The sequence below is a fragment of the Cnephaeus nilssonii genome (assembly GCF_951640355.1).
Source record: "Cnephaeus nilssonii genome assembly, chromosome: 7".
Taxonomy (NCBI): Eukaryota; Metazoa; Chordata; class Mammalia; order Chiroptera; family Vespertilionidae; genus Cnephaeus; species Cnephaeus nilssonii.
The window spans coordinates 74,149,215-74,175,917 of record NC_137078.1 but is presented as its reverse complement, the minus strand read 5'-3'; the positions used below and the strand labels follow the sequence as shown (position 1 = coordinate 74,175,917).

Genomic DNA, 26,703 nt, shown 5'->3' with positions numbered 1-26,703 from the left:
AGTATGATATAGTTTTAAGAAAGGGTTAAAACAATATATTCCTGAGATGGATGCTCTTCCAGGTAAAAACTGTGGAAAGCCATGATCTTGTCTTGAGTCTCAGAGGCAGTTGAACACAGCACCAGGTTTTCTGTGAGGCTGCAGCGGCAGGTCTAAGGACACGAGCTTCAAGGACAGTGACCAAGATGGCTGTTGCCAGGGCTCTTCCCAAAACATCTGCACAGACTGACAGAAACAGAAGGCTCACCTCCAAATGCAAAAGAAAGTGTTAAGCTGAAGTGCCCTGTTTCATTGACTTTGGCTTCCTTCTCTGCAATGTCTCCTTACACCCACCTCAGAGAGCTGTGGCTCTGGGCTTCTCCACACAGGTTATGCTGGTGCATTCACTTCCGGGAGGGTCAGCTTTCATTTGATCTTCGAAGCTCCAGTTAGCTGCTCCAGTCTCCCCTGATTTACATTCAGTGTTCTCAAGACACCAGCATTTATCAGGACTTAAAGAAGGGATGAGGCATGTGTCTCCCATTTCATTAGAGGAGGATGGGAACCCATTCATCCTATTATCTTTTTACAGAATCATTTCAATGGACCCCTCCCTCTTCTCATACATATTCATAATTCTTTTATGAAAACAGAAGAGCCATTTCTTCCTCCTTCCCACTAGAATTCCAAATGACCCCAATTTCTTATTTCTCTCACAAAAATGTCACACAACTATCTCAGACCTTTCCCCTTCCCGTCCCTCCTCACCCCACGCCCACTGCCATGGAATGCCCTCTTAGCTGGGAGCAGTGAGCCTGGCCAGTAGCTTGTCATCCACTTCTTTTGCACCCTGGCAACCCCTCACCCATCAGCAATCAGACAGATAGCATAGACGTTTTTCCCAAGTGCAGAATCATATATATTCTGAGTGACTGAGTTATTGGCATTCAAGTTTTGACCAGTTTGAAGATGCTATTAGATAATTGGAAGACCATATACAGACACTGCAATTTATGTTACATAAGGAAGACTGTTAGTTGATATACACGAGTCAAGCGTTTCAGGTTATACACAATACACCCAGAAGGCTACTTGAATACACTGCAAGCTTTACTCCTTTCAGGTTGTCAAGCCTCTGAGAAGCTGCCTCCTTTTTTAGGGCCTCTCCCACCGTTTAGTGTGCTAATGCCCAGACTTCCTGGTCTCTTTCTTTCTTAACTCCCTCAGAGGAGGGGTGAGGAGAAACTGTTATAAAACCAGATGTGGTAGATGTTCTTCTACCACCTCCCACATAATGCATACTCATTAATGAACTCACTTCCACCTCAAAGCACCCCCAACAGCTAAACAGAACAGGCATCCTCCCTACTTGAAGAATGGAAAAAGGGAGGCACAGAGACCACCTGATTGTACAAGTTCCATCAGCTGTTTGAGGGGAGAGCCAGAACCAGGATCTGGCTCTGTGCCCCATGTTCCTTCCAGCAGGCCGGTGGGCAGCTGTGACAAGTGTGGTCCAGCCAAGCCACCTGACGGAGGCTGAGTGCACAGCCAGTGTGGGAAACCCTGGAGGGGGGCTATGATCCAGCTGTGGCCCAGCTTTCTCTGCTTCCAGACAGGGCTCAGTTCCAAGCAATGATGCCAATGACTACAGATGTCACTAGCCGCTGGGAAATGGGCCCTCTTTGACAAATCTGGAAGTGCTCTGTAGCTGCTCTGCTCAGGATGGGGCCTGCTAGCATGCTTTAGATAGAGTGGGAAGACTGGGCTTATACTAAACACTGAGAATGAGTGAAACGTAACTCACTTGGTTCCAATGTTTACAAAGAAAGCATCTGGCCAATTGCAGAGAGAAAAGACCTAGAACTATCCTTCTAAACCTACCCTGAGTGGTGAACGTAAGGTACGTGTCGTTACCTATGTAAAGGTGAAGTATTCCGCCAAAACCGGTTTGGCTCAGTGGATAGAGCGTCGGCCTGCAGACTCAAGGGTCCCAGGTTCGATTCCGGTCAAGGGCATGTACCTTGGTTGTGGGCACATCCCCAGTAGGGGGTGTGCAAGAGGCAGCTGATCGATGTTTCTAACTCTCTATCCCTCTCTTCCTCTCTGTAAAAAATCAATAAAATATATATTTTTTAAAAAGGTGAACTATTCCATTTTCAACTGTAAAGGACACATTACTAAGGTTACAGTTTAGGGGCATGCACCCCACATAGGACTGCATTTAAACTACAACTGTGTAGTGTACATCTCCATTACAATGGCGCTAAAGATTTTTCAATCGTACAACTGATACTTAGTGAAATCTGATTTAAGTCACAGTATTTTAAAAGCCAATTTCTATTTAAATGTTGTGAAAAAAAATGGAATTGTTTGACCTTATGCACATTTTACATTTACAGCAGAATAAGTGCAGGAGTTTATACACCCAAGTGGGTGTTGTTGCCTTTAAAGCAGTCACCTTGGGAAGATGTATGTTTAGTCTAGCGAAGCTGACCTTACTCAGAATATTTCCAGAACTGCCTTTGGAAACTGTCTCCTTATAAACTTTCTGCGATGTTTTTAAGTCTTTGTCCTTAAAGGGTAGATTTATTTTTCAAGAAATGACTATTTTTTAACAGCCAAAGAACATTAGAAGAAAAGTCCAGTAAATAAAATGGGTGATGGAGCGTGGACTACCTCTGGGGAGGGGTGGTGTAAAAAGTAAGACCTGCCCTAGCTGTTTTTTCTCAGTGGTTACAGCGTCGGCCCAGGGACTGAAGGGTATTGGGTTTGATTCTGGTCAAAGCATGTTCCTCGGTTGCAGGCTCGAACCCCAACCCTAGTCAAGGTGCGTGTGGGAGGCAACCAATTGATGTGTCTCTCTACATCGATGTTTCTCTGTGTCTGTTCCCCTCCCTTCCACTTTCCCTAAAAAATCAATGGATAAAAACCCAAAACCTTGAATGAGGATTAACAACAACAAAAACAAACACACAAAACAAGACCTGACTATAGGTTGCGAGCCCTCCTTCCTTGCATGTTTTCAAAGGTAACTCCAAACAGGAATTCTATGTGTTCTTGGCACGTGCAACATCACAGCTTAAGAGTATTGCCCTAACCAGTTTGGCTCAGTGGATAGAGCGTCGGTCTGCGGACTGAAGGGTCCCGGGTTCGATTCCGGTCAAGGGCACCTTGGCTGCGGGCACATCCCCAGTGGGGGGTGTGCAGGAGGCAGCTGATCGATGTTTCTCTCTCACCGATGTTTCTAACTCTCTCTCCCTCTCCCTTCTTCTCTGTAAAACATCAATAAAATATATTTAAAAAAAAAAAAAAAGAGTATGGTCTCCCAGGATATAACCCTGATATGGTAACTCTTGAGTGCCTGTTTTGGTGTATTTGGTTAAAATGTAGCCTTGCCCATTTTCAGTCATACTCCACAGAGCAGAAGTGGAACATTCCCTTTCCATGACTTCCCAAGGAAAGGCTCATCAGCTGCTGCTTGAAGAGTTGAAATGAAAAGCACTTGGTGTCATGTCTACATTATCCAACTCCCCCCAAAATAGGCAACGAGTAAGTCCTGTTACCTGCATCTCCCCAGTTTGGAAAGGTGGGTAAGGTCAGGTCTCTGGAACCTGGATAATACTAGAAAGTCAAGGGGACTGGAGTGTGTTTCCAATGGCTCTATCTACCTAACAGGTCCACATACCAACTCATACAAGAAAACCTCCTACAGCTAAGCAGTACACCAAGTTTCAGTAGAGGAGCGGGGAGGGGATTATTGTCCAATAGCTTTCCAGGATATAAACCAATGGCTTTGGAATGACAAGTGAAAATCGTCCGTTGAAGAGAGAGTCCCTGGTGTTTGGTTCTAGTGCATGCTTAAGAAATAAAGTGTGTGGCCACTAGCTCATTCAATTGCATTTCCAGCGGAGGCCAAAGGCAGCAAAGGTGCAAGAGGCTGCTGGGGCTGGCGTTAGTTGAAGCAGGCCTGTAAATTCCAAGTGGCAAAGCACTTGTAGAACGCCACAGTTACAGAGCAGCACATTTGCCAACCAGTGAATTTACTTTCTACAAAGTGCTTCATTGAAAATGCTAATGAGGAAGCTCCCTAGAACACCATATCCTGAGTGTCAGAGAAATATGGTCAAGATGGTGAAGGAGGGGGAGCAGAGATCAATCCTCTACTAGTATTTGAACTGTGTATTCTCCAAGCATCACACACACACACACACACACACACACACACACACACACACACACAATGAAAAGCACATAACTGAAGCCACATTCCACCTCTTTTGCCCACGCCTCCATCCGGTGGTTGCTTTTGAGTAAAGTATTGCCAGGAGCTTTTCCGAGCTAATGGGCTCTATTGCTAAAAGCCAGAAGCAGCAGCACAGAGTCAGTGCCTTAAAATCAGTCGGGATATCCCAAGTGCTTGCAGCAGACCTCGGTCTCAAATTGATCAGTCGGGATGCTGTTCCTGGTGAGCGTTTTTACATTATCTTTGTAAAAACCACAAAGCTAGGCCATTTGCTTAAATCATCGTTAGAAAGAATGTCGAGTGCCCAGATGGGATTTCTAGTTTCTGTGCAAATGAAATTGCATTAGTCCAGATTTTATTCATTCAAAACTACTAGGGAAGCAGTAGGATTTGGTTTAAATGCTGCCAACAAAAGCAGGAATTCACTTCAGTTTTAATTCGGAAGCAATCCTATTGTTAATGTTGTAGCTGGGTTCGGGCAGCATGGGGGGTGGGGGCCCTGTCGTGCTTGCTGAGGGACCCCGGACCTCTCCCAGTTCAGGCTCACTCTCACTGGAGGTAGACCCGTTGTTGATGGTGTAGATGCTCTCTGCAACGCCTCGAGCTGCCGCACAGCCATCCGGCTCGCTCTTCTCCCTGGGACTGGACAGGCCTGGGAGGATGGCCATCTTCCCAGCCTGCATATTTGGCAGCAAGGACACAGCATAGTCTGCAATGATCGCACCCACGTCTAAGTTGCATGCCTGGTCGAAGGCGAGGAAACCAACGTTGGCGTTTGCCTCACACACCACAAAGGAGCCATCGTCCATGATGAGGAGATCAATGCCACAGAAGTCCATGCCCAGGATATTAGACACCTGAATAGCCAATTGCTTGCCTTGCTCTGTCAGTGGGCACATGACACCCACACCACCTGTAGGGAAAACACAGTGATGTAACAGTGACATCAGACACTGACTAGCAAGTCAAATGACCCTTCGAGGAGGAGGAGAAGGGGGAGTGCTGAGGAAGGGCAGCGAGCAGGGCATTTTGTCATAACTCACAAAAGGTCTGGAAGAAAATCAGGAAAACAATGTGGTCATTTCTTATCTAGAGTCTTAAAAATGCGTATACCCTCTGACTCAGTCATTCTACTACTTAGAAAATAATCTTACATAACAGAGAAAAGGCTTGATGCAGACAGATGTTGATGTCAGAGTTATTTAAAAATACTGAAAAATCATTGTGCCTGGAACATAGTAGGTACTCAATAATAAGTGTTTGTTGATGAATAAATGAAAACTTATAATCTAAGTAGATCACAATAGAGGAAAACAACATATTTTACAACCATTAATAATAATGCTCATAGAGAGTTTGTGATCCCATAGAAAAATATGTAGGATTAAAGACTGAGCAGTATAACCATGCAAAACAATATTATTAGAAAAAAAGATGGAAAGAAATTATACCAAAACTAGAGACCCAGTGCATGAAATTCATGCATGGGAAGGTTCCCTCTGCCCAGCCTGCATCCTCTCCAATTGGGGACCCCTTGGGGGATGTCGGACATCTCTCTCGCAATCTGGGACCACTGGCTCCTAATCGCTCACCTGCCTGCCTACCTGATCGCCCCTAACCACTCTGCCTGCCTGCCTGATCGCCCCTAACATCTCTGCCTGCCTGCCTGATCACCCCTAACTGCTCCCCTGCTGGCATGATTGCCCCTAACTGCCCTCCCCTGCCGGCCTGATCACCCCTAACTGCCTCTGCCTCGGCCCCCACCAACATGGCTTTGTCCGGAAGGAAGTTGGATGTCGAGAAGATGGCCAGTCAACCCGGTCTAATTAGCATATTACCCTTTTATTAGTATAGATAGATTATATAGGATAAGATTGCTTAAATGGGGCGGGGCGGGGGGAAGCCTTTTTCAGCAGGAGCAGATGCTCTTGGCAGACAAAAACACATAATCCCTATATCTGGACTGATAGCTAGTCATATGCACTATACTGCCAAACCAGTCATTAAAAAATTGAACTGCTTTCTTACACCTTACACCAAACAGCTGTTGCCCTTAAAACCCCTCCTCAGCCCCTATCTTAGGTTCTGCCTTCGCAGTTCACCCAGATTAGGTTCTGATTGGTTGGTTTCTATGCCAGTCAGCGTCAAAAGCTCTGCTTCCTAGGCAACCATTGGCTCCTGGCAGTTCACCCAGATTTGGTTCTGATTGGTTGGTTTCTATGCCAGTTAGCGTCTTCAGGCCTATCTCCAGGCCTGATCCGCAGCCTCCGAGGCAGCTGCTGATCAGACTTTGCCTCTCTCTCTCTCCGGGCCTTGCCAGCAGCCGTGGCAGTTGCTGATCAGGCCCCATCTCTCTCTCTCTCGGCCTTGCCAGCCTCCTCGGCAGCTGTGATCAGGTCCTGCCTCTCTCTCTGGGCCTCTCTCCGGGCCTGATCCGCAGCCGCTGCAGCAGTGATGAAGTCATTAGGCCTCTGACCCAGCCCCAGGCCAAAGGCTAACAACCTCACCCCCCCCCCCCCCGCCCACCCACCCGCTGCCAGCCTTGCTGTGATAGGAGCCTATGGGCCTTGGGGAAGGGACCAAGAGGTGCTCCATGCACTTCCTGGTGACTGGTTGTTTAGGTCGTGACGGCCCTTGGCCTTTTATAATGTAGATGTCAACACTGGTTGTCTCTAGATGGTGAGATTAATGATAAATATCTTTTCATTTGACTTTGCTATATTTTCTAGGTTTTCTACATTGAGAATGTACTGCTTGTATAATTAGAATAAAACAGAATTAATTTATTATTTTTTAAGTAGAGAGAGATGGAGAGGCTTGTGAGACAAAATCCTATACCAAGGACAGAAAGAGTCTGATTGCTCTTATTTGATAAAAAGCTAAAACTTCAGATTTAATTGTCTCCCTTAGTCTCCCTAGAAAGACTTATGACTTGTATTCTCAGGTCCAATAACTAATATCTTTACCTTACCACTGTCCTTTCCCCACCTATAATACTGTATAAAGAAAAGGCTGTAAAAACAGCTCAGCAGGAAAAGTAATGTGGATAAATTAAAAAACCATGCAGTTCCTTGTTAGAAACTAAAAAAGACAAAACAGCCCTGGCCAGTGTGGCTCAGTTGGTTGAGCATCATACCATGCACCAAAAGGTCGCTGGTACGATTCCCAGTCATGGCACATGCCCACATTGCGGGCTCAATCCCCAGCAGTGGATGTGCAAGAGGCAGCTGATCGATGTTCCTCTCCCTCTCTCTACCTTTCTCTCTAAAATCAATAAAAACATATTTTTTAAAAAAAAGACAAAACAATAACACATAAGGTTCAATACTGTTGCACTGCACATGATTAGCATGAAAATTAAATGAGATAATATGTTAGGTACTTAGTACTTAGTTCTCAACCTGAGCCTAGAATTTGCTTCTATTATATCACTTTATCACATTATCTTACAATGATCTCTTTATGTATCTTCTCCTTTACTGGACCATAAGCTATGGGGAGGGCAAGGATTCTCTCATTAACCCTTTGCACTCGCTTGCTTTTTTCTCAATTCCTTTATTCTACTCGGGATTTAATTTTTTAAATACCCCAGATTTTACAAAGCGTGGCAGTAGAATAAAAAACTGGTTTCTTTTCATACAAACTTATTTATTTGGATTTTTTTATATTTCAAATTATTGCTACATTCAAAGAGTAATTTTAATCTCGACATCCGAGTACAAAAGGTTAATCGCTACACTCTCAATATCTACCAAAGTCCACTCATGGAAACTGCTCAGCCAGTATTAATGAAGGAAAGACAAAATCAATGTCTCAGTCTCTTTCTTAGTCATTAGGCTTGGGACACTCATCTGGCGATTCAGGAAACAGTAACTATAGCACTTTTTCATATTACCAACATGAAAATTCATTTAATGAGGTGGACAATAGCTTTCTGTGTTGGGGACAAGAACTGACAGCCTTCTGGGTCATCTTCATTCACCACTACAGAAAACAAGCTTTATTAAACAGGTTCATGGGGTGGGGTTATGCATTTGACCCAAATATAAATTCTAGCTTTTTAATAACATCATACATATAAGAAAAACACAACTTTCTATTGTAGTATAAAAGCGGAATTTGCTCTGTGTCACGTCATTGCCTTAGTTTAGATCCTCACTATTTCTTGCCTGAGCTGTTACAGCAGCTTCCACACTCGTCCTTGCCTCCTGTCTTATGCCTTCAATTCATCCTCTACCCAGATGTCAGTTTCTCAAACATGGATCCTCATGTCACTCCCTTGTGTAGACCTGACCGCTAAGTCCTAACACCTATAGGATAGGGTTCAAACCTCAGTGTCCTGACCCCCCTGGCCTGACCTCTGTCACAGCACTTACACCATCTGTCCCCCTGCTGGACTGTTTGCTGCTAAAGGAAAGGGCTTGGTTCTAATGCTTAGCTGTTGATCCTGGCACCAAGCCAGGATCTGACTAGATAGGAGGGACAGGTACACATTAACTGAATGGGTCAAAACATCCTAATGAAAACTCCTGGTGGCCTCCTATAACCAACACACAGACTCTGAGCCCTTGCACCTTACCGAGAGAGCAGTTGCTCTGCATCCGTCCGTCTGTGGAGCAGCGAAGCATAGAGCCTATCACCTGGCCCCCGACCACCACCACCCGGATATCTTTTCCATGTGACTCCTTCACATACTTCTGGAACAGGTAGGGCACGTCATGGCGGATCAGATGGCAGATGTCTGAGAGGTGATGTTTATCTCTTGCAAGGAAAACAGCCTTTCCTTTAAGAAGAAGGACAACAAGAGAAGGAGTTAGAGCAGCCTCTGAACCCTGTCCTGGCCATCCCGCCGCCCGTCTGATACAGTCATCAGTGCCTCCTGAACTTGCCTCACTGTGGTCTCTTCTACTTCTCTGACTAGACTTTTGCTTCTTATCAAATGGCTATTGAACGTTATTTTCTCTTGATTTTGCTCAGGTCTTAACAATGTTGACTGTCTCCCTATACCACCACTCTTATCCAAATGAAATAATAATGCATTCCAGAAATACAGAGAAGGGGTCAAAATAAAATCCTAAGGATCAAGTCAACTCGGTTCCAAAACAGTTATTACCATCTCTTATCACCCCGAGGATGCGGATTAGGCAGGGTCCATGTCTAACTCATTTTTTTAAAAATCCCCCTAACTTCATACTGAACTTGATGCACAAAGCAGAACATAATTGATTGAACATACTTTAGAAGAGTTCTAAAATAGATAGATTGAGAGAGATCCAAAAAAGGTAAGTATAACACGGCATGATTTCACACTGAGGTCTACGAAAAATACTATAATGTTCAAAAAGTGAGTCACTGACAGACATCCTTCCTCTTTTTAAATATAAGAAACTTATTATTTGGCAACACCTATTAATTCTAAAAGGAATGATCGATAACTTCTATTTCTCTTGGGAAAGCATTTCTTTTTGACTCCAAATTCTTTATTTTCTGCTTGACTGACCAATGCTTTTGCAATTATCTGGCATCTGCTTTCCATTTGCATATCAGCTAATATATCTGACAGGGGTTCCTGATAGGTTTGCTCTGCAGATCTGACATGAGCACACCCAATCTGAGCATTCTTGTTAGCAAATACGGGATGGTTTGCCTAAGATTTGTGTCTTAAAAGGAGGGGGATCTTTCTGAAGTCTTCATAAAAAGAGTGATGGGCATCGGCCTCTCGCCGCGTAAAAGGTTGGAAATATGTCTCCAAAACACTGGACATTTGGCACCAGGGGATCTGAGGGCTCGGACTCAGGTGTAGGCACTGGGGGCTCTCTGGACCTTAGGTAGGATTTTTAGCAGAGATGGAGCTAGAGATAGAGACTTGTTCCTTGGCTTCTGGCGTAGAGGTTCTAACAGGGCTTAGTCTTCGGTTAAAAAAAGAGCTCCAGTTTTAAGGCAAGGAGGAAAAATGAGAGGCGAGGGAAGGGCACTAAGATTATTTAATAATCTATGATGTGCCAAATACTTTTTTTATTGTTTCATTTACCCTTCATACTAGCCGTGTGAAGCCATTAGGACAAAGACAGCTATTTTTGCTTTATACATGAAGAAAATGAGGGTCCATTGGATTAGTCACCTTCTCAAAGGCACAGGCTACCCCAGTCCACTGCCTTCTTTAAATTTATTTACATATTCTAGAGCAGTGATGGGCAACCTTTTGAGCTTGGTGTGTCAAACTTCGCCAAAAACCTGAGCATAACTCGGGTAGTGTGTCACTTTGAGGAAAAACATTATTTCGCAAATGTTTCATCCTCAGGAGCAGCAAATGTTTCATCCTCGGCATGCGGCCGCCTCAGCGGCCACGTGTCATCAGAAATGGCTACGCGTGTCAGTGCTGACACGTGTGTCATAGGTTCGCCATCACTGTTCTAGAGTCTAAAAATTGCTGTGACTTTGTTTATTCCCTATTCATTTTCCCTAAGATACTGTGTGTTACACTAGCAATGAGCAATCTGAAAATCAAATTAAGAACACAATTCTATTTACAATAGTATCGAAAAGAATAACACATTCAGGAATACATTTAATAAAATAAGTATAATACTTATACACTGGAAATTATAAAACATTTCTGAAGACATCCCATCTTTCAGCGATTGAAATACTTTTTAAAAAATACATTTTTATTGGTTTCAGAGAGGAAGGGAAAGGGTGAGAGATAGAAACACCAATGACGAGAGAGAATCATTGATCAGCTGCCTCCTGCACACCCCCTACTGGGGATCTAGCCCGAAACCCAGGCACGTGCCCTTGTCCGGAATCGAACCCGGGACCTTTCGGTCTGCAGGTTGATGCTCTATCCACGGAGCCAAACCAGCCAGGGCTGAAAGACTTAATATTGAGATGGCAATACACTTCAGGTTGATTTACAGATTCAATGCATTTCCTACCAAAATGCCAACTTCCTTTTCTGCAGAAATTGACAAGTGATCCTTAAATTCATATGCAAGGGATCCCAAATAGCTAACATAATTTTGAAAAAGAAGGACAAAGTTGGAGGATTCACATTTCCCAATTTCAAACCTTATTATAAAGTTACAGTAATCAAGAGGTGTGGCCTGTTATAAAGATAGACATATAGGTCAATGTAAAAGAATTGAGAGCTCAGAATAAACCCTCACACAGATGGTCAATTGATTTTTGACAAGAGTTTCATGAACATGCAATGGGGAAAGAACAGTTTATTCAACAAATGATACTGGAAAAAATGGACATCCACACACAACAGAATGAAGTTGAACTCCTACATTACACCATATACAAAACTGAACTCAAAATGGGTAAAAAAAAAAACTAAATGTAAGAGTTAAAACACTTAGAAGGACACATAGGTATAAATTTGTGCGACTCTGGATTAGGCAAGTACAAAATGATATCAAAGCACAAGTAACCAAAGGAAAAAATAGACTGAATTTCATCAAAACCAAAAATTTTTGTGGATCAAAGGACACTATTAAGAAAGTAAAAAGACAACCTAAAGAGTAGAAAAAAATGTTTAAATTATATGTCTGATAAGGGTATAATAGCCAGAGTATATAAATAACTCTTAAAAATTCAACAATAAAAAGGCAAATAATACAATTGAAAAATGGGCAAAGGATCTGAACAGACATTTCTCCAAAGAAGGTATACAGTCTGGCTGGTGTGGTTCAGTGGTTGAGCGTTGACCTATGAACCAAGAGGTCACTGGTTCGATTCCCCATCAGGGTACATGCCGGGATTGCAGGCTGGATCCCCAGTAGGGGTTGTTCAGGAGGTAGCCGATCAACGATTCTCATCATTGATGTTTCTATCTCTCCCTCTCCCTTCCTCTCTCTGAAATCAATAAAAAAACATATTAAAAAAAAGAAGATATACAAATGGCCAATAAGCACATAAAAAGATGTTCAATATCATTAGGGAAACATAAATAAAAACCACAATAAGAAACTACATTATACCCACTAAGATGGCTATAATAAAACAAATCAGTAATAAATGAATGAATGAATGAATGATATAACAGTTGGGAGGATGTGGAGAAAATGTAATCTTTGTACAGTCCTGGTGGGAGTGTAAAATGGCATAAACTGATGAGGAAAAGAGTTGGGCAGTTCCTCTATAGTTAAACATAGAATTACCATATGACCCAGCAATTGCACTCTTGGGTATATACTCAAGAGACATGAAAATGTATGTTCACACTATAACCTGTCCATAAATATTAATAGCAGCAGTAGCCACAAAATGGAAACAACCCAAATGTCCATCAACTGATGAACAGGTAAATAAAATGCAGTATATTCAGACAACAGAATATCCTATCTAATAAAGAGGAAATATGCAAATTGACCATCACGCCGTAACAAGATGGCTGTGCCCACAGTGGAGGCGGGGATCCCGTAACACAAAATGGCTGCTCCCATAGCAGAGGCCGAGTTCCCATAACGAGCCTTAATGAGCAATCAGCAGAGACCTGAGGCTGCGTGGTGCTGGGCCGGGGCAGGGTCTTGAGGCTGCACCCCCTGCCCAGTGGGGCTTGACAGGGGACCTGAGGCCAGGCCCCCCGTCCCGGCACCAGGCTGGGGGACCTGAGGCCATGCCCCCCGCCATGCAGGGCTTGATGGGGGACCTCAAGGCGTGCCCCCCACTCCAGCCCAGGCTGGGGGACCTCAGGCTGCGCCCCTCACCCGGCAGGGCTTGACGGGGGTGGGGCCATCCAGGTCTGGATCTAGCCCAATGGCGGCGGGGCTGGCTGGGTCTGGGTCTTGCGCGATTTTGAGGTGCACATGGGTGGGAGGGGACTTGACTCTGGTTTCCATGGTGCGCCCCAGACTCTGACAGGAGGAAGATTTTCATATACATCTTACTAATTTTCTTTCATCTCTGATACTTCTATTATAGAGAAAGGGCAAATAGTAATATTAAAATATTTCCTCTAATTAATTCCCTTTTAATGTGCACGAATTTCGTGCACCGGGCCACTAGTTAAGTCATAAAAGCAATATGGATGACCCTTGAAAATATTATGCTAAGTCAAAGGAGTCAGACACAAAAGGCCACATATTATATGATTCCATTGATATGAAATGCCCAAAATAGTCAAATCCATAAAAACAGAAAGTAGATTAGTTCTCAAGGACTGGGAAAGGGCAATTGGGATTGACTCCTAATAGGTATGAGTCTTCTTTTTGTGTGATGGAAATGTCCTGAAATTAGATAATGGAAATGGTTGCATATAATAGTGCATACACTAAAATCCACTGAACTGTACTCTTCAAAATAGTAAATTTTTATGTGAATTATATCTCAATTTTTCAAATGTTTAAAAATACTATGTAGCCCTGGCTTGTATTGCTCAATTGATTGGGCATTGTCCTGTGCACCGAAAGGTTGTCGATTCAATTTCCAGTCAGGGCACATGCCCAGGTTGCAAGGCTCAATCCCTGTTCACTCTCACATCACGCTCTAACCAACTAAGCTACCTGGCCAGGATTCTTCCATTTAACTTGTCATTGTCTGTCATACCTTTCTACAATGTGAGCTCACTGAGGGTGGGAATTTTTGTTTTGTTCCTTTCTGTATCTATAGTATGAAATGCCTGGCACTTTGTAGGCACTCAATAAATAGTTGAATTTTATGTTATATATATATATATATATATATATATATATATATATATATATATTACCACAATTAAAAACAACAACTAGTTGATGTTATTCTTATTATGTTCATGTAAACAATCAGGCCAAATCATAACTAGACGTAATACAGTAAATAAATTGGTCTTAAGTTGGCTCTTTAATAAAAATGAGGGTGATTTTAGGGAGAGAAAAAAATTGTGTTTCAATAGGGAATTATCAAAACTGAAATGTTTTTCCTTCCACTAGATCAGTGGTCGGCAAACCACGGCTCGCGAGCCACATGCAGCTCTTTGGCCCCTTGAGTGTGGCTCTTCCACAAAATACCACGTGTGGGCGCGCACGTACAGTGCGATTGAAACTTCATGGCCCATGCGCAGAAGTCGGTTTTCAGCCTGGGCGAGTCTATTTTGAAGAAGTGGCGTTAGAACACTCAAGGGGCCAAAGAGCTGCATGTGGCTCGCGAGCCGCGGTTTGCCGACCACTGCACTAGATCATTTGTGTATTCTTGCTGTTCTAACTTTTGCCCAATAATACTAAATTTTATGACACAGTTTGTCTCCACCAGGTTACAAGCCCTACTCGCACTCAGGGAACACCACCTCTAGACACCATTGCCACCTCCTTCTGTGACCTGTGACCAGGCTGCATCGTCCCTCTTGACAGAGAGCAAGGATCTCTTGGCTCTGAAGGAAAAACTTCATCCCTCCTCAGCATGAAGCAGTTACAGAAGAGACCCTGCGCCCCCCTTTCTGTGAAAGAATTCAGAGCCAAGATCCTTGGTGGGGAGGGGGGGGGAAAGTGATAGGTAGTTAGACAGACGTGAGCAGAGCAAGGACGATGGGCCAACTGGAAGAGAAATGGATGGGACCCTGAGATGCGCTTCCCACCACTCCGACTGCCCTGAAGCTGGCAATGGAGGAACCTGTGTAGAACTGACCTTTCCATTTGCTGAGGAGGAGTTGGGACACCTATTGCTAATTTATGGAATTACTCCATTCATTTTGGGAAGTCTTATACAGGGATCTTTGCATGTTGGGACCCACTGTCAGGGAAAAGGATGCAGTGATGTTTCCTCTAAAGATTCCTGCAGTAGTTCCCTGTGGAAAATGTCTGACTGTTACTGAGTGTTCTAGTTATTATCTTTCAGTAGCTAATAACTATATGAGTTATTTTGATAATTTCATTATAGTAATGGACATACTAAGCTGCTGGCTGGTTGGTTTCTGATATGTGGGGTAACTATTTATCCCTGCTAACAGCACCGGGGGGCCCTGTTCCTTAGGATGACTGACTGTCTTTATGCCTCAGAAACATCACAGGGTCTGACCCAAAAGAGACTTTCTCAAGGCCGTGGCACCGGACTGCAATGACGCTCTCCACCTGTGGAGCCCTGTTGACTGTATTGCTTTGACCACTTTTGTTCTGCTGGTAATGGTGGGCTCCCTTAATGTAGAAGTGACCCTGCTGGCTTGTAGCAGGGTTAAAGCCCTAGTGCCACCTCCAGGGCTATACATGGGATAAATCAAGAGCTGAGCCAGGTCAGGGAGGCAGTTCTAGAAAATCGGGCAGCAATAGATTATTTGCTGTTGCAGCATAACCACGGTTGTGAAGAATTTAAAGGAATGTGCTGTTTTAATCTTTCTGACAATTCTCAGTTGATAGAAAACATATCCAAGATCCTGCATTTGGTATACCCCATCTCTGGGAACTACTTTCAAGGCAGAAGCAGATACAGTCCAGCAGGATGAGACTTTTCACCTAAAAGTAATCTCATAGATATGAGATGATAGAAATAGCAGTGGGAGAATGTTAGGGGCAAGAATAGAATATTGGGGACTAGCTATGGTTATGGGAAATATTAATCATGCTCTGTTAACCATGATAGCCTTGTGTAGGTTAAATTCTGACCTGGCTGGGAGTTATATGCCCCCGGGACATGGGAGTCAACCTTGGACTTGGGAGTCAACCTTGGACTTGGGAGTCAACCTTGGAATGCAGTCCATTCACATGGAAAGATTAACAACCTTGTTGCCCAAACAATGAAGTCCCACCCCAGCCTCCTATTTCCTCATGCCTGTAATCTCTATTTCCCCATACCTATAATCCATATTTCCCATGTAATCTTTGTCTTGCCCTATCTAAGCAGCTGGTTTATAGGGGGCTGCAGAGCAGACTTTTTGTGGATGACCTGCTGCTTTCCCATACTGCCGGCAGTATTAGAATAAATAATTCAAATATGACTCATATTTGAATCATATATGATTAAAAAAAAGACAACTAGTTGAGAGACATTGCATTTTAGCCCTGTACCATATCTGAATAGTAGTAGGAGCCCCGCCTTGCCACCCACACTCATTGTTCTTGCTCCTCAACAGGCCCCCTCTACACTCACAGGTTGCTTTGCTCACACCTGCTGCTCTTTGTTTGCTCAACTCACTTCCTCCAGTTCACATTCCCCTTGTCAACTTAACCCTTTGCACTCGCTTGCTTTTTTCTCGATTCCTTTATTCTACTCGGGATTTAATTTTTTAAATACCCCAGATTTTACAAAGCGTGGCAGTAGAATAAAAAACTGGAGTTTCTTTTCATACAAACGTATTTATTTGGATTTTTTAATATTTCAAATTATTGATACATTCAAAGAGTATAAAAAGAGCTGCTACCGATGCTAACCGTGTAGGGTCACACTCGACATCCGAGTGCAAAAGGTTAAGTCTCCTTTTATTCCAATGATGCTTTCACTGCCTCCCGGCACAGTTGGCCCTCCCTCTGTTCAGCTCAAGCTCCTCAACAGGCGCCTGGATATGCATGCTGCAGCAGCATACCCTGCAACGCAACTGTCTCTACTCTCTTCACACTGGAGATCCTTGAAAGGTGACTGTCTAGTTTATTTCTATTGCACAGTCCCTGCATCACAGGAATTGCTCAATGCGTGTCTGTTTGGGATACCTCCTCTCACTCCAGATGCCATCTGGGTACCCACTCACATCCTGCAGGAGGACTGCTTTCTGCTGCATCCACCCTCTTCAACATTTACTGACTCCTACTGTGTACTGAGCACATAGTAGGTCTTACAGAGACAGAGAATCACAGGACCTGAGTAACTCACAATGGAAAAGGGGGAAAAGGCATATAACCTGTAACTGTCATCCAGTGTAGTACAGAGCTAGAATGATGGACAAAGTGCTATGGAAACACAAAGGGAAAGGCAATGAATTTTTGGAAGGGCGGGAGGGAGGCCAGAGATGTGGAGGGGAAGAAAATGACAGGTGGAGCTGTCCTTAAAGGATGAGTAGAAGTTCACCAGAGGACAGAGGAAGACGGCATTCCCAGCAGAGGTTTCTGAGAGGAAAGTACATGGCGTGGGTGAAAGAGAAGTAGTCCGGAACGGATGTGGGAGGGTCCCGTGGCCAGAGAAGCTGCAAAGGAAGGTGAGGCTCTTTGTCCAGGGCCTTCAGTGCCATGAGCAGGAATATGGGCTTTGTCTAATAGGCAGCACAGGCTCTGGAGAGGGTTTTTCAGCAGAGAATGATAAGAATAGACCTGTCTCAGAGAGTGACTCTCCAAAAGGAATAGAAGATGAACTGGCAGTGGAGTTAGGGAAACCAGAGTCAAGTCAAGGGCCTGTCACCATCATCCGGGGAAGGGTGGGGGCAGAGAGGAGGGGACAGAGGTAAGGACTACATGGCAAGCTCCTCCAGGGGGAGCCCAGGTGCTCCCACTCCGCCTAAGGAGGGTCTTGTGTAGCAGCGCTTTGGCCTAAAGGAAGTGCAGGAGCAGCACTGACCCTGGTGTCCTCGTGTGCTCTTCACCACGACCGGGTAGCCCAGGGGCTCAGCTTCATCAATCATTTTTGAAAAGTCTTCATGCCCACCTGCCAAGAAAAGGTGAAAGTCAGTGAAGGTAAGGCTGATGGTCGGGGAGCGGTCAGCGCAACACAGCACCCTCTGGGGGAATTCTTTCAAGGCCTCCTGTCTCTCCAACACGCGTGCACTGTGCACCTGTAATGTAAGAGGAGGGCGCAGGGATATTTATTGAAGCCTTCCATGCGGCAAAGGTTTCCCATGCTCTTGTGTGTATAATCCTCATCACAATCCCGTGGGACGGGCAGGTATTTTTTCCCTTTAAAACGGCTGCCTGAGGTAGACTCTATGATGGCTCTGAAGATTCCTACCTGCTGGTGTACACGCCTTGTCAATCCCCTCCCTGGAGTGTGGGAGGGACCAGTAAGGATGATGGGGTATCATTCCTGTGATTAGGTCTACTACTTTGAGTTAACCAAGATGGGACGATTCATGGTGGGCCTGACCTAACCAGGTGAGCCCTTCAGAAGAATGTGAATTGTCAGAGAGACTTTCCTGCTGGCCTCGAAGGAGCAAACTGCCATGTTGTAGAGCAGAAGGCCATGCAGTGGTGACAGTGGGCAATTCTAGGAGCTGAAAACGACCCTCAGTTGATAGCCAGCAAGAAAGTGGGGACCTCAGTCCCTACAACTGCAAGGAAATAAATGCCAACAACCAGTGAGTTTGGAAGACTCCAGGCCTCAGGTGAAATCACAGGCCAGCTACCCCTTGATTTCAGCCTGGTAAGACCAGAGCAAAGAACCCAGCTATGCTGTGGCTGGACTTCTGACTTTCAGAAACTGTGAGGAAATAAATGGGTGTTATTTTAAGGTGCTAAGTCTTTAGTAGTTTGTTATATAGCAATAGAAAATCAATAACCAAAGAAACCAAGCCTGGGGATTTGTCTCATCCAAAGTTAAGGCATGACTTGAAAGCCTAAACTGGCTCTACTATACTTTTTTAATTCTTAATTTAAAAAACATTAATAATATGTATATAAAAATCTTTCTAAATTATGTTTACAAACTTGATTGATTTCCTACACATTTACATCTTTTTTAAAAAAGTATGTTTTTATTGATTTTAGAGAGACAGGGAGAGGGAGAGCAAGAAACAACGATGTGAGAGAAACATCAATTGGCTGCCTCCTGCACACCCCCTACTGGGAACCAAGCCCACAACCCGGGCATGGGATGAGGCTCAATCAACTGAGCCATACCGGCCAGGGCCACATTTGCATTTTGGGGGGATCACTGTTCTGCTTACCGCAGGTGGTATTGCAGTTCAGCAATTTTTGCAAATTGGAATACTAATACCTGTTTTGTTCACAAAAGTGCTAATAATTTTTTTAAATGAAGAGGCAAGATAATTAGGGACATCTTCAGAAGAGGGTGTTTTATAAGAAGGTAACTCCCAACTTCCTGACACCTGCTGATAAATTCAACTCCTCTCTAGCTATCCTCTTTTCTCCCTTCTAATACAGTGAAAGAGGGATCCTTCTCTCAGGCCATCCCTGCACCTGTGCTTTTTTTTTTTTTTTTAAGTAACTTTATTGATTTCAGGGAGGAAGGGAGAGGAAGAGAGAGATAGAAACATCAATGATGAGAGAGAATCATTGATCAGCTGCCTCCTGCACGCCCCCTACTGGGGATCGAGCATGCAACCCAGGCATGTGCCCTGACCAGGAATCGAACCATGACCTCCTGTTACATAGGTTGATGCTCAACCACTGAGCCTCGCCAGCCTGGCTGCACCTGTGCTTTGTTTTTGTTTTTCATTTCAATAAATCTTTATTGTTCAGATTATTACAATTGTTCCTCTTTCTCCCCCCCCCCCCCCCATAGCTCCCCTCCACCCGGTTCCCACCCCAACCTCTGCCCTTACCCCGCCCCCACTGTCTTCATCCATAGGTGTACGATTTTTGTCCAGTCTCTTCCCACACACCCCACATCCCTTTCCCCCCGAGAATTGTCAGTCCACTCCCTTTCTATGCCCCTGATTCTATTATATTCACCAGTTTATTCTGTTCATCAGTTTTTTTATTCACTAGATTTTTAGATTCTCTTGTTGATAGATATGTATTTGTTGTTCATAATTTTTATCTTTACCTTTTTCTTCTTCTTCCTTTTCTTAAAGAATACCTTTCAGCATTTCATATAATACTGGTTTGGCGGTGATGAACTCCTTTAGCTTTTTCTTATCTCTGAAGCTCTTTATCTGACCTTCAATTCTGAATGATAGCTTTGCTGGGTAGAGTAATCTTGGTTGTAGGTTCTTGCTATTCATCACTTTGAATATTTCTTGCCACTCCCGTCTGGCCTGCATAGTTTCTGTTGAGAAATCAGCTGACAATCGTATGGGTGCTCCCTTGCAGGTAACTAACTGCTTTTCTCTTGCTGCTTTTAATATTCTCTTTGTCTTTTGCTCTTGGCATTTTAATTATGATGTGTCTTGGTGTGGTCCTCTTTGGATTCCTTTTGATTGGGGTTCTCTGCACTTCCTGGAATTGTAAGTCTATTTCTTTCAGCAGGTGGGGGAAGTTTTCTGTCATTATTTCTTCAAATAGGTTTTCAGTATCTTGCTCTCTCTCTTCTTCTGGCACCCCTATAATTCGAATGTTGGTACACTTGGAAGTTGTCCCAAAGGCTCCTTACACTATCTTCATATTTTTTGATTCTTTTTTCTTTATGCTCTTCCGGTTGGGTGTTTTTTGCTACTTTGTATTTCAAATCTTTGGCTTGATTCTTGCAACCCTCTAGTCTGCTGTTGGATCTCTGTATATTATTTTTTATTTCAGTCAGTGTATGCTTAATTTCTAGTTGGTCCTTTTTCATATCCTCGAGGGTCTCACTAAATTTATCGGCCTTTTCTAGAAAATTCTTGAAAGACCTTATAACCGTGGTTTTGAACTCTATATCCAGTTGTTTGCTTTCCTCCATTTCTTTCATTTATGACCTGTTTCTTTGTCTCCGCATTTTGGCTGCTTCCCTGAGTTGATAGAGTGGCTTTGTGTGCTGGGTGTCCTATAGGGCCCAGTGGCTCAGCCTCCACAGTTACCTGAGGTGGGCACTCTTGGTGCACCCCTTTGTGGGCTGTGTGCACAGTCTTGTTGTAGTTAAGCCATGATTGTTGTTGGTATCACTGGGAGGAATTGCCCTCCAGGCCAACTGGCTGTGAGGATCAGCTGTGTCTATGCTGGGAAAACTTCTGTGCTGGAGACACACTTATGAAGCAAGACTTGCTTCAGTGGGGCTTTGGTGCTCACTGAGTCTGCTCCCTGAGTGTGTCCCTTATGGATCTGAGGAGTTGTAATCTGGTTGGTCCTACTTTGACCCCTGGGTACACTGGCTCTTGGATCTCCAAGGAGGTGCTAATTTAGCCTCTGCCTGAGGCCACCCAGCAGGAGCTACAAAGAGATCTGCAGATTTCTCTTCTTTGTTTGGGTTTTGGAGGTGCCCAGATGAGGCCCAGCTGTGAAGCAATGCAATCTGCTGCGGGGCCTTGGGCCTTCTTTTGGATGTTCTGGGTCTCTCTGACTCAGCTGCAGTTTGTTAGGTAAGTTTAGTTTTCAAAGGACCAGGCCATTCATATGCAAAAACCTCTGCGCACAGCTTGGATGGAGCGGAGTCTCAGGGCAGAGCAAACAGCAATGGCTTCCCATCAGCCCTGCCCTAAGAGGCCCCCGGGTCTCAGTGTCCCGCGGTAATCACTGCAAGCACCTCTGAGAGAAAGCCGCCCTCGAGTTCCGCCCGCTGCCAGACAGTCCAGTTTCTCCCCGTATGAGTCTGGGTCCCCAGAGTCTCGCCCAGAACTGGAGTTCAGAGCAGTCAGGAGCTTTTGTCTCCCTCCCGCTTGAAAAAGCAAACCAAGTACTCAGTTGCCAGCCCTCTCCGCATGCGCGCCTCCGTACCTCTGCCTTTATTTCCGCAGCTCCTCTGAGTCTCAGTGTGCTTTTCTCTTTCCTTCTAGTTGTAGAATCTCCACTCAGCCAGCCTTCCTGTGGTTCCGGATGATGTCCGTTTTGTCTTTTAGTTGTAGTTTTGAAGTTGTTGTGCGAGGTAGCAGTTCAGGTATTTACCTATGCCGCCATCTTGGTTTCTCCCTGCACCTGTGCTTTGGACCCCTTTCCCTCTCACTTTCTCAGGGATCTTGCACAATGAAGTGTCTCCTCTCTACTGTATCTTCAACCTCCCAGTTCTTAATCCCATCACCATTTTAAACATACTCAGTTCTCTCCCATCTTAAACAAATAAAACCCCTGTTCCTTGACCCTGCCTCATTCCTTACCTGCAACTTCATATCCTTACAATTAAGTATTGGAAAGGGTTTCCATTTCCTCACTTCCCATTCATTTCCTCGTTCTTGACGATTTGGCTTCTCTCCCCATCATTAAACTGAAGCTGTATTCATTAAACTCCCTGTTGCTAAATCCAACACACATCTCAGTGCTTACGTTACTTGTCCTTTCAGACCAATCAATCAACACTTTTCATTATGCCAGCCTTCCTGGACTGCTCTTCCCACTGGCTTCTGTCATCTCTCTTTCTCGTCTCACCTTTCCAGCTGCTCCTGCTTAGTCTCTTGTACAGGTTCCTTTTCCTTTACCCATTCCCTAAAGGAGTCCCTCTTGAACCCTCTTTTATTACATTTGATTTTTTTATTGTGGTAAAATATACATAACATAAAAGTTATCTTTTTAACCATTTTATTTTATTATTTTTTTAATATAGTTTTATTGATTTCAGAGAGGAAGGAAGGGAGAGAAAGAGACAGAAACATCAATGATGAGAGAGAATCACTGATTGGCTGCCTCTTGCACACCCCATACTGGGGACCGAGCCTGAAACCTGGGCATGTGCCCTAACCGGGAAATGAACCATGACCTCCTGGTTCATAGGTCAATGCTCAACCACTGAGCTACGCCGGCAGGGCTTTTTTAAGCATTTTAGGTGTACAGTTCAGCTCTCTTAGCTCCAAAAATTCCCCCTGAGTAATCCCATCCAATCTTGTGACTTCACTTAATATAGTAAGGCTTCCAATTCCACTTCCCCAGTCTACACCTCTCTCAGGAGCTCCAGATCCATTTTCTGCTGCTTATTGAATATTTTTACTTGCATATACTATAGACAGCTCAAACAGAATATGTCCCAAACTGAAATCATCTCTCCCCACAGCCGCTCACCTCCTACCTACCAATCTGCATCTTCTCTCCTATGTGTCTAGTCTCAGTGTTTGCTATCACATCTGGTTGCCCAAACTAGAAACCAGTCACTCTTGACTCCTCTCCATATCCCTCTTACCCAACCAATCACCATGTCCTATTATTTCTTTCTCCTTCATAATTCCCGAATCTGTTGACTTATCTTCATTCTTACTATGGCCACTTTTGTTTAGACCAGTGGTCGGCAAACTCATTAGTCAACAGAGCCAAATATCAACAGTACAACGATTGAAATTTCTTTTGAGAGCCAAATTTTTTAAACTTAAACTTCTTCTAACGCCACTTCTTCAAAATAGACTCGTCTAGGCCGTGGTATTTTGTGGAAGAGCCACACTCAAGGGGCCAAAGAGCGCATGTGGCTCGCGAGCCGCAATTTGCCGACCATGGGTTTAGACCATCATTGCTCTTTTGAATGGTTTAAAAAGTCTGCTATTATATATCTTGTCTCCACTTTGCTTTGCCTAATTCCTTCTTCCTAGAGTAGCCAAAGTGATATTCTGAACTCTGATTGGGCCACCTTCTTGCTTAAAGCCCAATAACTTTTGGTTAGTCTCAAGATTAGATCTAATCTCCTTCACATACTGTATATGGCTACTTATCTTTCTAGCCTTATATCTCAACTGAGTCTCCCTTACATCCTACAAACTACTCAAAATACCACCAATTGGTCATGCTCTCTCTTGCCTCTAGGTCTTTCTATATTCTTCTCTCGGCTTAGAGTACTTCCCTGCTCGCCCCCCCCCCCCCCGACCCCCCCACCACCCTGGTTTACCTGGATAACTTCAGTTTAGTTTAAATACTATTTCTTTTGGAAAACCTTCCTCAATATCTTCTAAACTCACTAGGAGTTCTCCTACGTATTCCCTCACCACCTTGCACTAACTCTTATCATGGCACTTACTACTCTGCACTGCACTTGCTTGTTTACTTGCCGTCTCTGCCTCTGAAGACCTGGCAATGCCCTGAGGGCAGGACTCTTACTTGCTGCCATAGTCCAGTGCTAGTATGGTGGCTGGCACACAGTGTGTGCCAGATACATATTTAAAGAGTGAATTACAGACAGAAAGAAGCAAAGCATTTCAGACAGAGGGAATGACCATGATAGACTCAAGCTGTTGAATCATCTAAGATGAACAGCTCCATATTGAAAACCAGTAAGACACTCAAGGGCTACTGGGGAGAGAAAACACAGAGATGCGATTGGGAAAGATAAACTTCAACCCTATTTCAAGGACACTCACCATAGGAGAAGGTGTCTGGCATGGGGACCCCATGTCCAGCCAGCTCTTGGAATGTCCAGAACTTGTTGATGCAGTTTAAAATGCTCTGCGGGCGATTGACTAGGCGGCAGCCCAACTTCTCCAGGTGTCGCAGGACGGTGATGTCACTGTCCGACTGCAGCGAGGGGGTGGACACCCGAACAAGCACCACATCCGGGAAAGTGGTGAGTGCCTTCTGGTTCAGCTGTAGGCCTGCAATTGGAGGAGAAAAGTGAGCTGTGTGCTTACTGTTGTCTAGTCCCACCAGAATTGGCTCCAACAGACTCCTCAAGACTGAACCCAGCTGGAAGACAGCCTTGGAAATGGCACTTGAATATCCTGTTGTAACAAGAAAGCCACAGTCAACTCAATACTCCAAACAAATGGGCAGAGCAAGATTATGAGGAAACACAAAAGAACGAACAGAAAAAAAAAGGCAGCATATCAAGAATAACCCGCATTAGAAGAACCCACAAGGAGATAGTATAGCCCAGCACCTTCCTTCCGTATAGTACTAGTAGTCCTCAAAGATAGTGGCTTAGGAGACTGGGGACTTGAGGAAAAGGAAGCATGATAGCTCACATAAGGGATCCTTACTACTGTTTTATGACTTAACCATTGAAAGTCTATCTGAAATATGTAAGCATTTAAATAATTTTTATGAATATAATGAATGCAAAAATGTCAATGGTCAGTAAAGAAAATGGAACAAAATTATAAATACAAGTTAGTAAAAGCTGAAAGAAAATATATGTGATTTCCTATTTAAATTTATCTATATTTTCTAAAATGTCTCCAAGTGCATATTACCTTTATAACAAACAAACAAAAAAACTTTAAAAAATCAATCTACTAAAAATCAATTCAATATTCAGCCCTGGCCAGTTTGGCTCAGTGGATAGAGTATCGGTCTGTAGACCAGTCAAGGGCACATACCTTGGTTGCAGGCTCCTCCCTGGCCCGGGCCCTGGTCAGGGCTCATGCAGGAGGCAACCAATCGATGTGTTTCTCTCACATTGATGTTTCTCTCTGTCTTTCCCTCTCTCTTCCATTCTCTCTAAAAATCAATGGAAAAATATCCTCAGGTGAGAATTAACAAAACAAACAAACAAAAATATTCAAACTAGAAGTCATCCAAAGACAATTGATCCATATGACAAAAGAATTTGAACTGTATTACACTGGATAGACTGGGAATATTAGCTTCAAGTGAGGACTCAGAGGAACAGGAGTGTAGTCTTCAAGTATCTGTAGGGTGTCCATGGATAAGAACTATTTGGCTTGTCTTCTATGACCCCAAGCAATAGCTATCTATGAGTTATCCACGTCTCTTTACTTCTGTATCTCCAGCCCCTAGAACAGTGCCAGGTACATGATAGGCACTTGATGTCTTTTGAATTGTACAGAAGGGAGGTAGATTTGGGATCAACAAAAGGGATACTTTTCCAGTGCCTTAGGATGGAATGGGCTGAGGCTCATTGGTCACTTGAGGATGGCATGGAGGGAATGCAAAGATCAGATAAGCTTACAGCAACCTGCTTGGTCTCATTCAACCTCAATGTCCTATGGTTTGTATTACTACAAGCAGTAATCTATGCATCTGTGGTGCACCCAGCATCTGGGGATGGAATGACGGAGCCATGAAATGGGATGTGAGAGTAATGAGAACTGAGTTCAGGGAACAACTTGGTCTGCCTTAGTGAACCTTAAAGGAGTTTCCAGAATGCTCTTAAGAAAGCCTTGGAGAGCCGAGACCGGTTTGGCTCAGTGGATGGAGCGTCGGCCTGCGGGCTGAAGGGTCCCGGGTTCGATTCCAGTCAGGGGCATGTACCTTGGTTGCGGGCGCATTCCCAGTGGGGGGTGTGCAGGAGGCAGCTGATCGATGTTTCTATCTCATCGATGTTTCTAGCTCTCTATCCCTCTCCCTTCCTCTCTGTAAAAAATCAACAAAATATATTAAAAAAAAAAAAAAAAGAAAGCCTTGGAGAGACGGTTCCAGAACCATCTTACAAGCTTTAACCTAAAGCACCTTTTATAAAAGTGATATTCTGTACAACCATACAAGTCCAAGAAAACAAAAGGTGCTAATGAAATTCCTATTTCTCCACTGGGGCATGAATAATATTAGTACAAAAACAATAAGTAAAACAAAATAAAAACAAAGCAAGCAAAGAAAAAACACAGTATGGATCTAACGTGCACATTTCTAGGAGATATTTTGCCAATTTAGAAAAAGAAAGTAGGTATAATCATGAAGAGAAACTGTTTTTAGTACTTCTACTCATAATATATTCTCAAGGGACATAATTCTCATGGATGATTTATAAAGAGCATTTAGGTTATCTTCACTTTACCATCAGAAAATAGTACCATTTAGATATGCCTTTTTCTTTGCCACTTATAGGCCCTGTAGGAAATAATATGAAAGGGGCGGGGGGTTGGGGGGGAGCAAGCCCTGTATAGCAGACTCAAAATTGACAGGAGAAGA

At 43.9% G+C, this 26,703-nt stretch overlaps 1 protein-coding gene across 1 annotated transcript in view; it reads right to left on the bottom strand.

The window, feature by feature from the left end:
- Nucleotides 1–4,210: 4,210 nt before the first annotated feature.
- The window catches only part of RIMKLA (ribosomal modification protein rimK like family member A), a 36,291-nt gene continuing 13,798 nt past the window's right edge, over nucleotides 4,211–26,703 (bottom strand). Inside the window, exons 2-5 of the mRNA XM_079777772.1 lie at nucleotides 24,198–24,428; nucleotides 17,681–17,767; nucleotides 8,802–9,005; nucleotides 4,211–5,135 (exon numbers count right to left, since the gene is read on the bottom strand). Coding sequence (XP_079633898.1) covers nucleotides 4,645–5,135; nucleotides 8,802–9,005; nucleotides 17,681–17,767; nucleotides 24,198–24,428 — 1,013 coding nt within the window. The 3' untranslated portion in view covers nucleotides 4,211–4,644. The remainder of the gene's footprint in view (nucleotides 5,136–8,801; nucleotides 9,006–17,680; nucleotides 17,768–24,197; nucleotides 24,429–26,703) is intronic.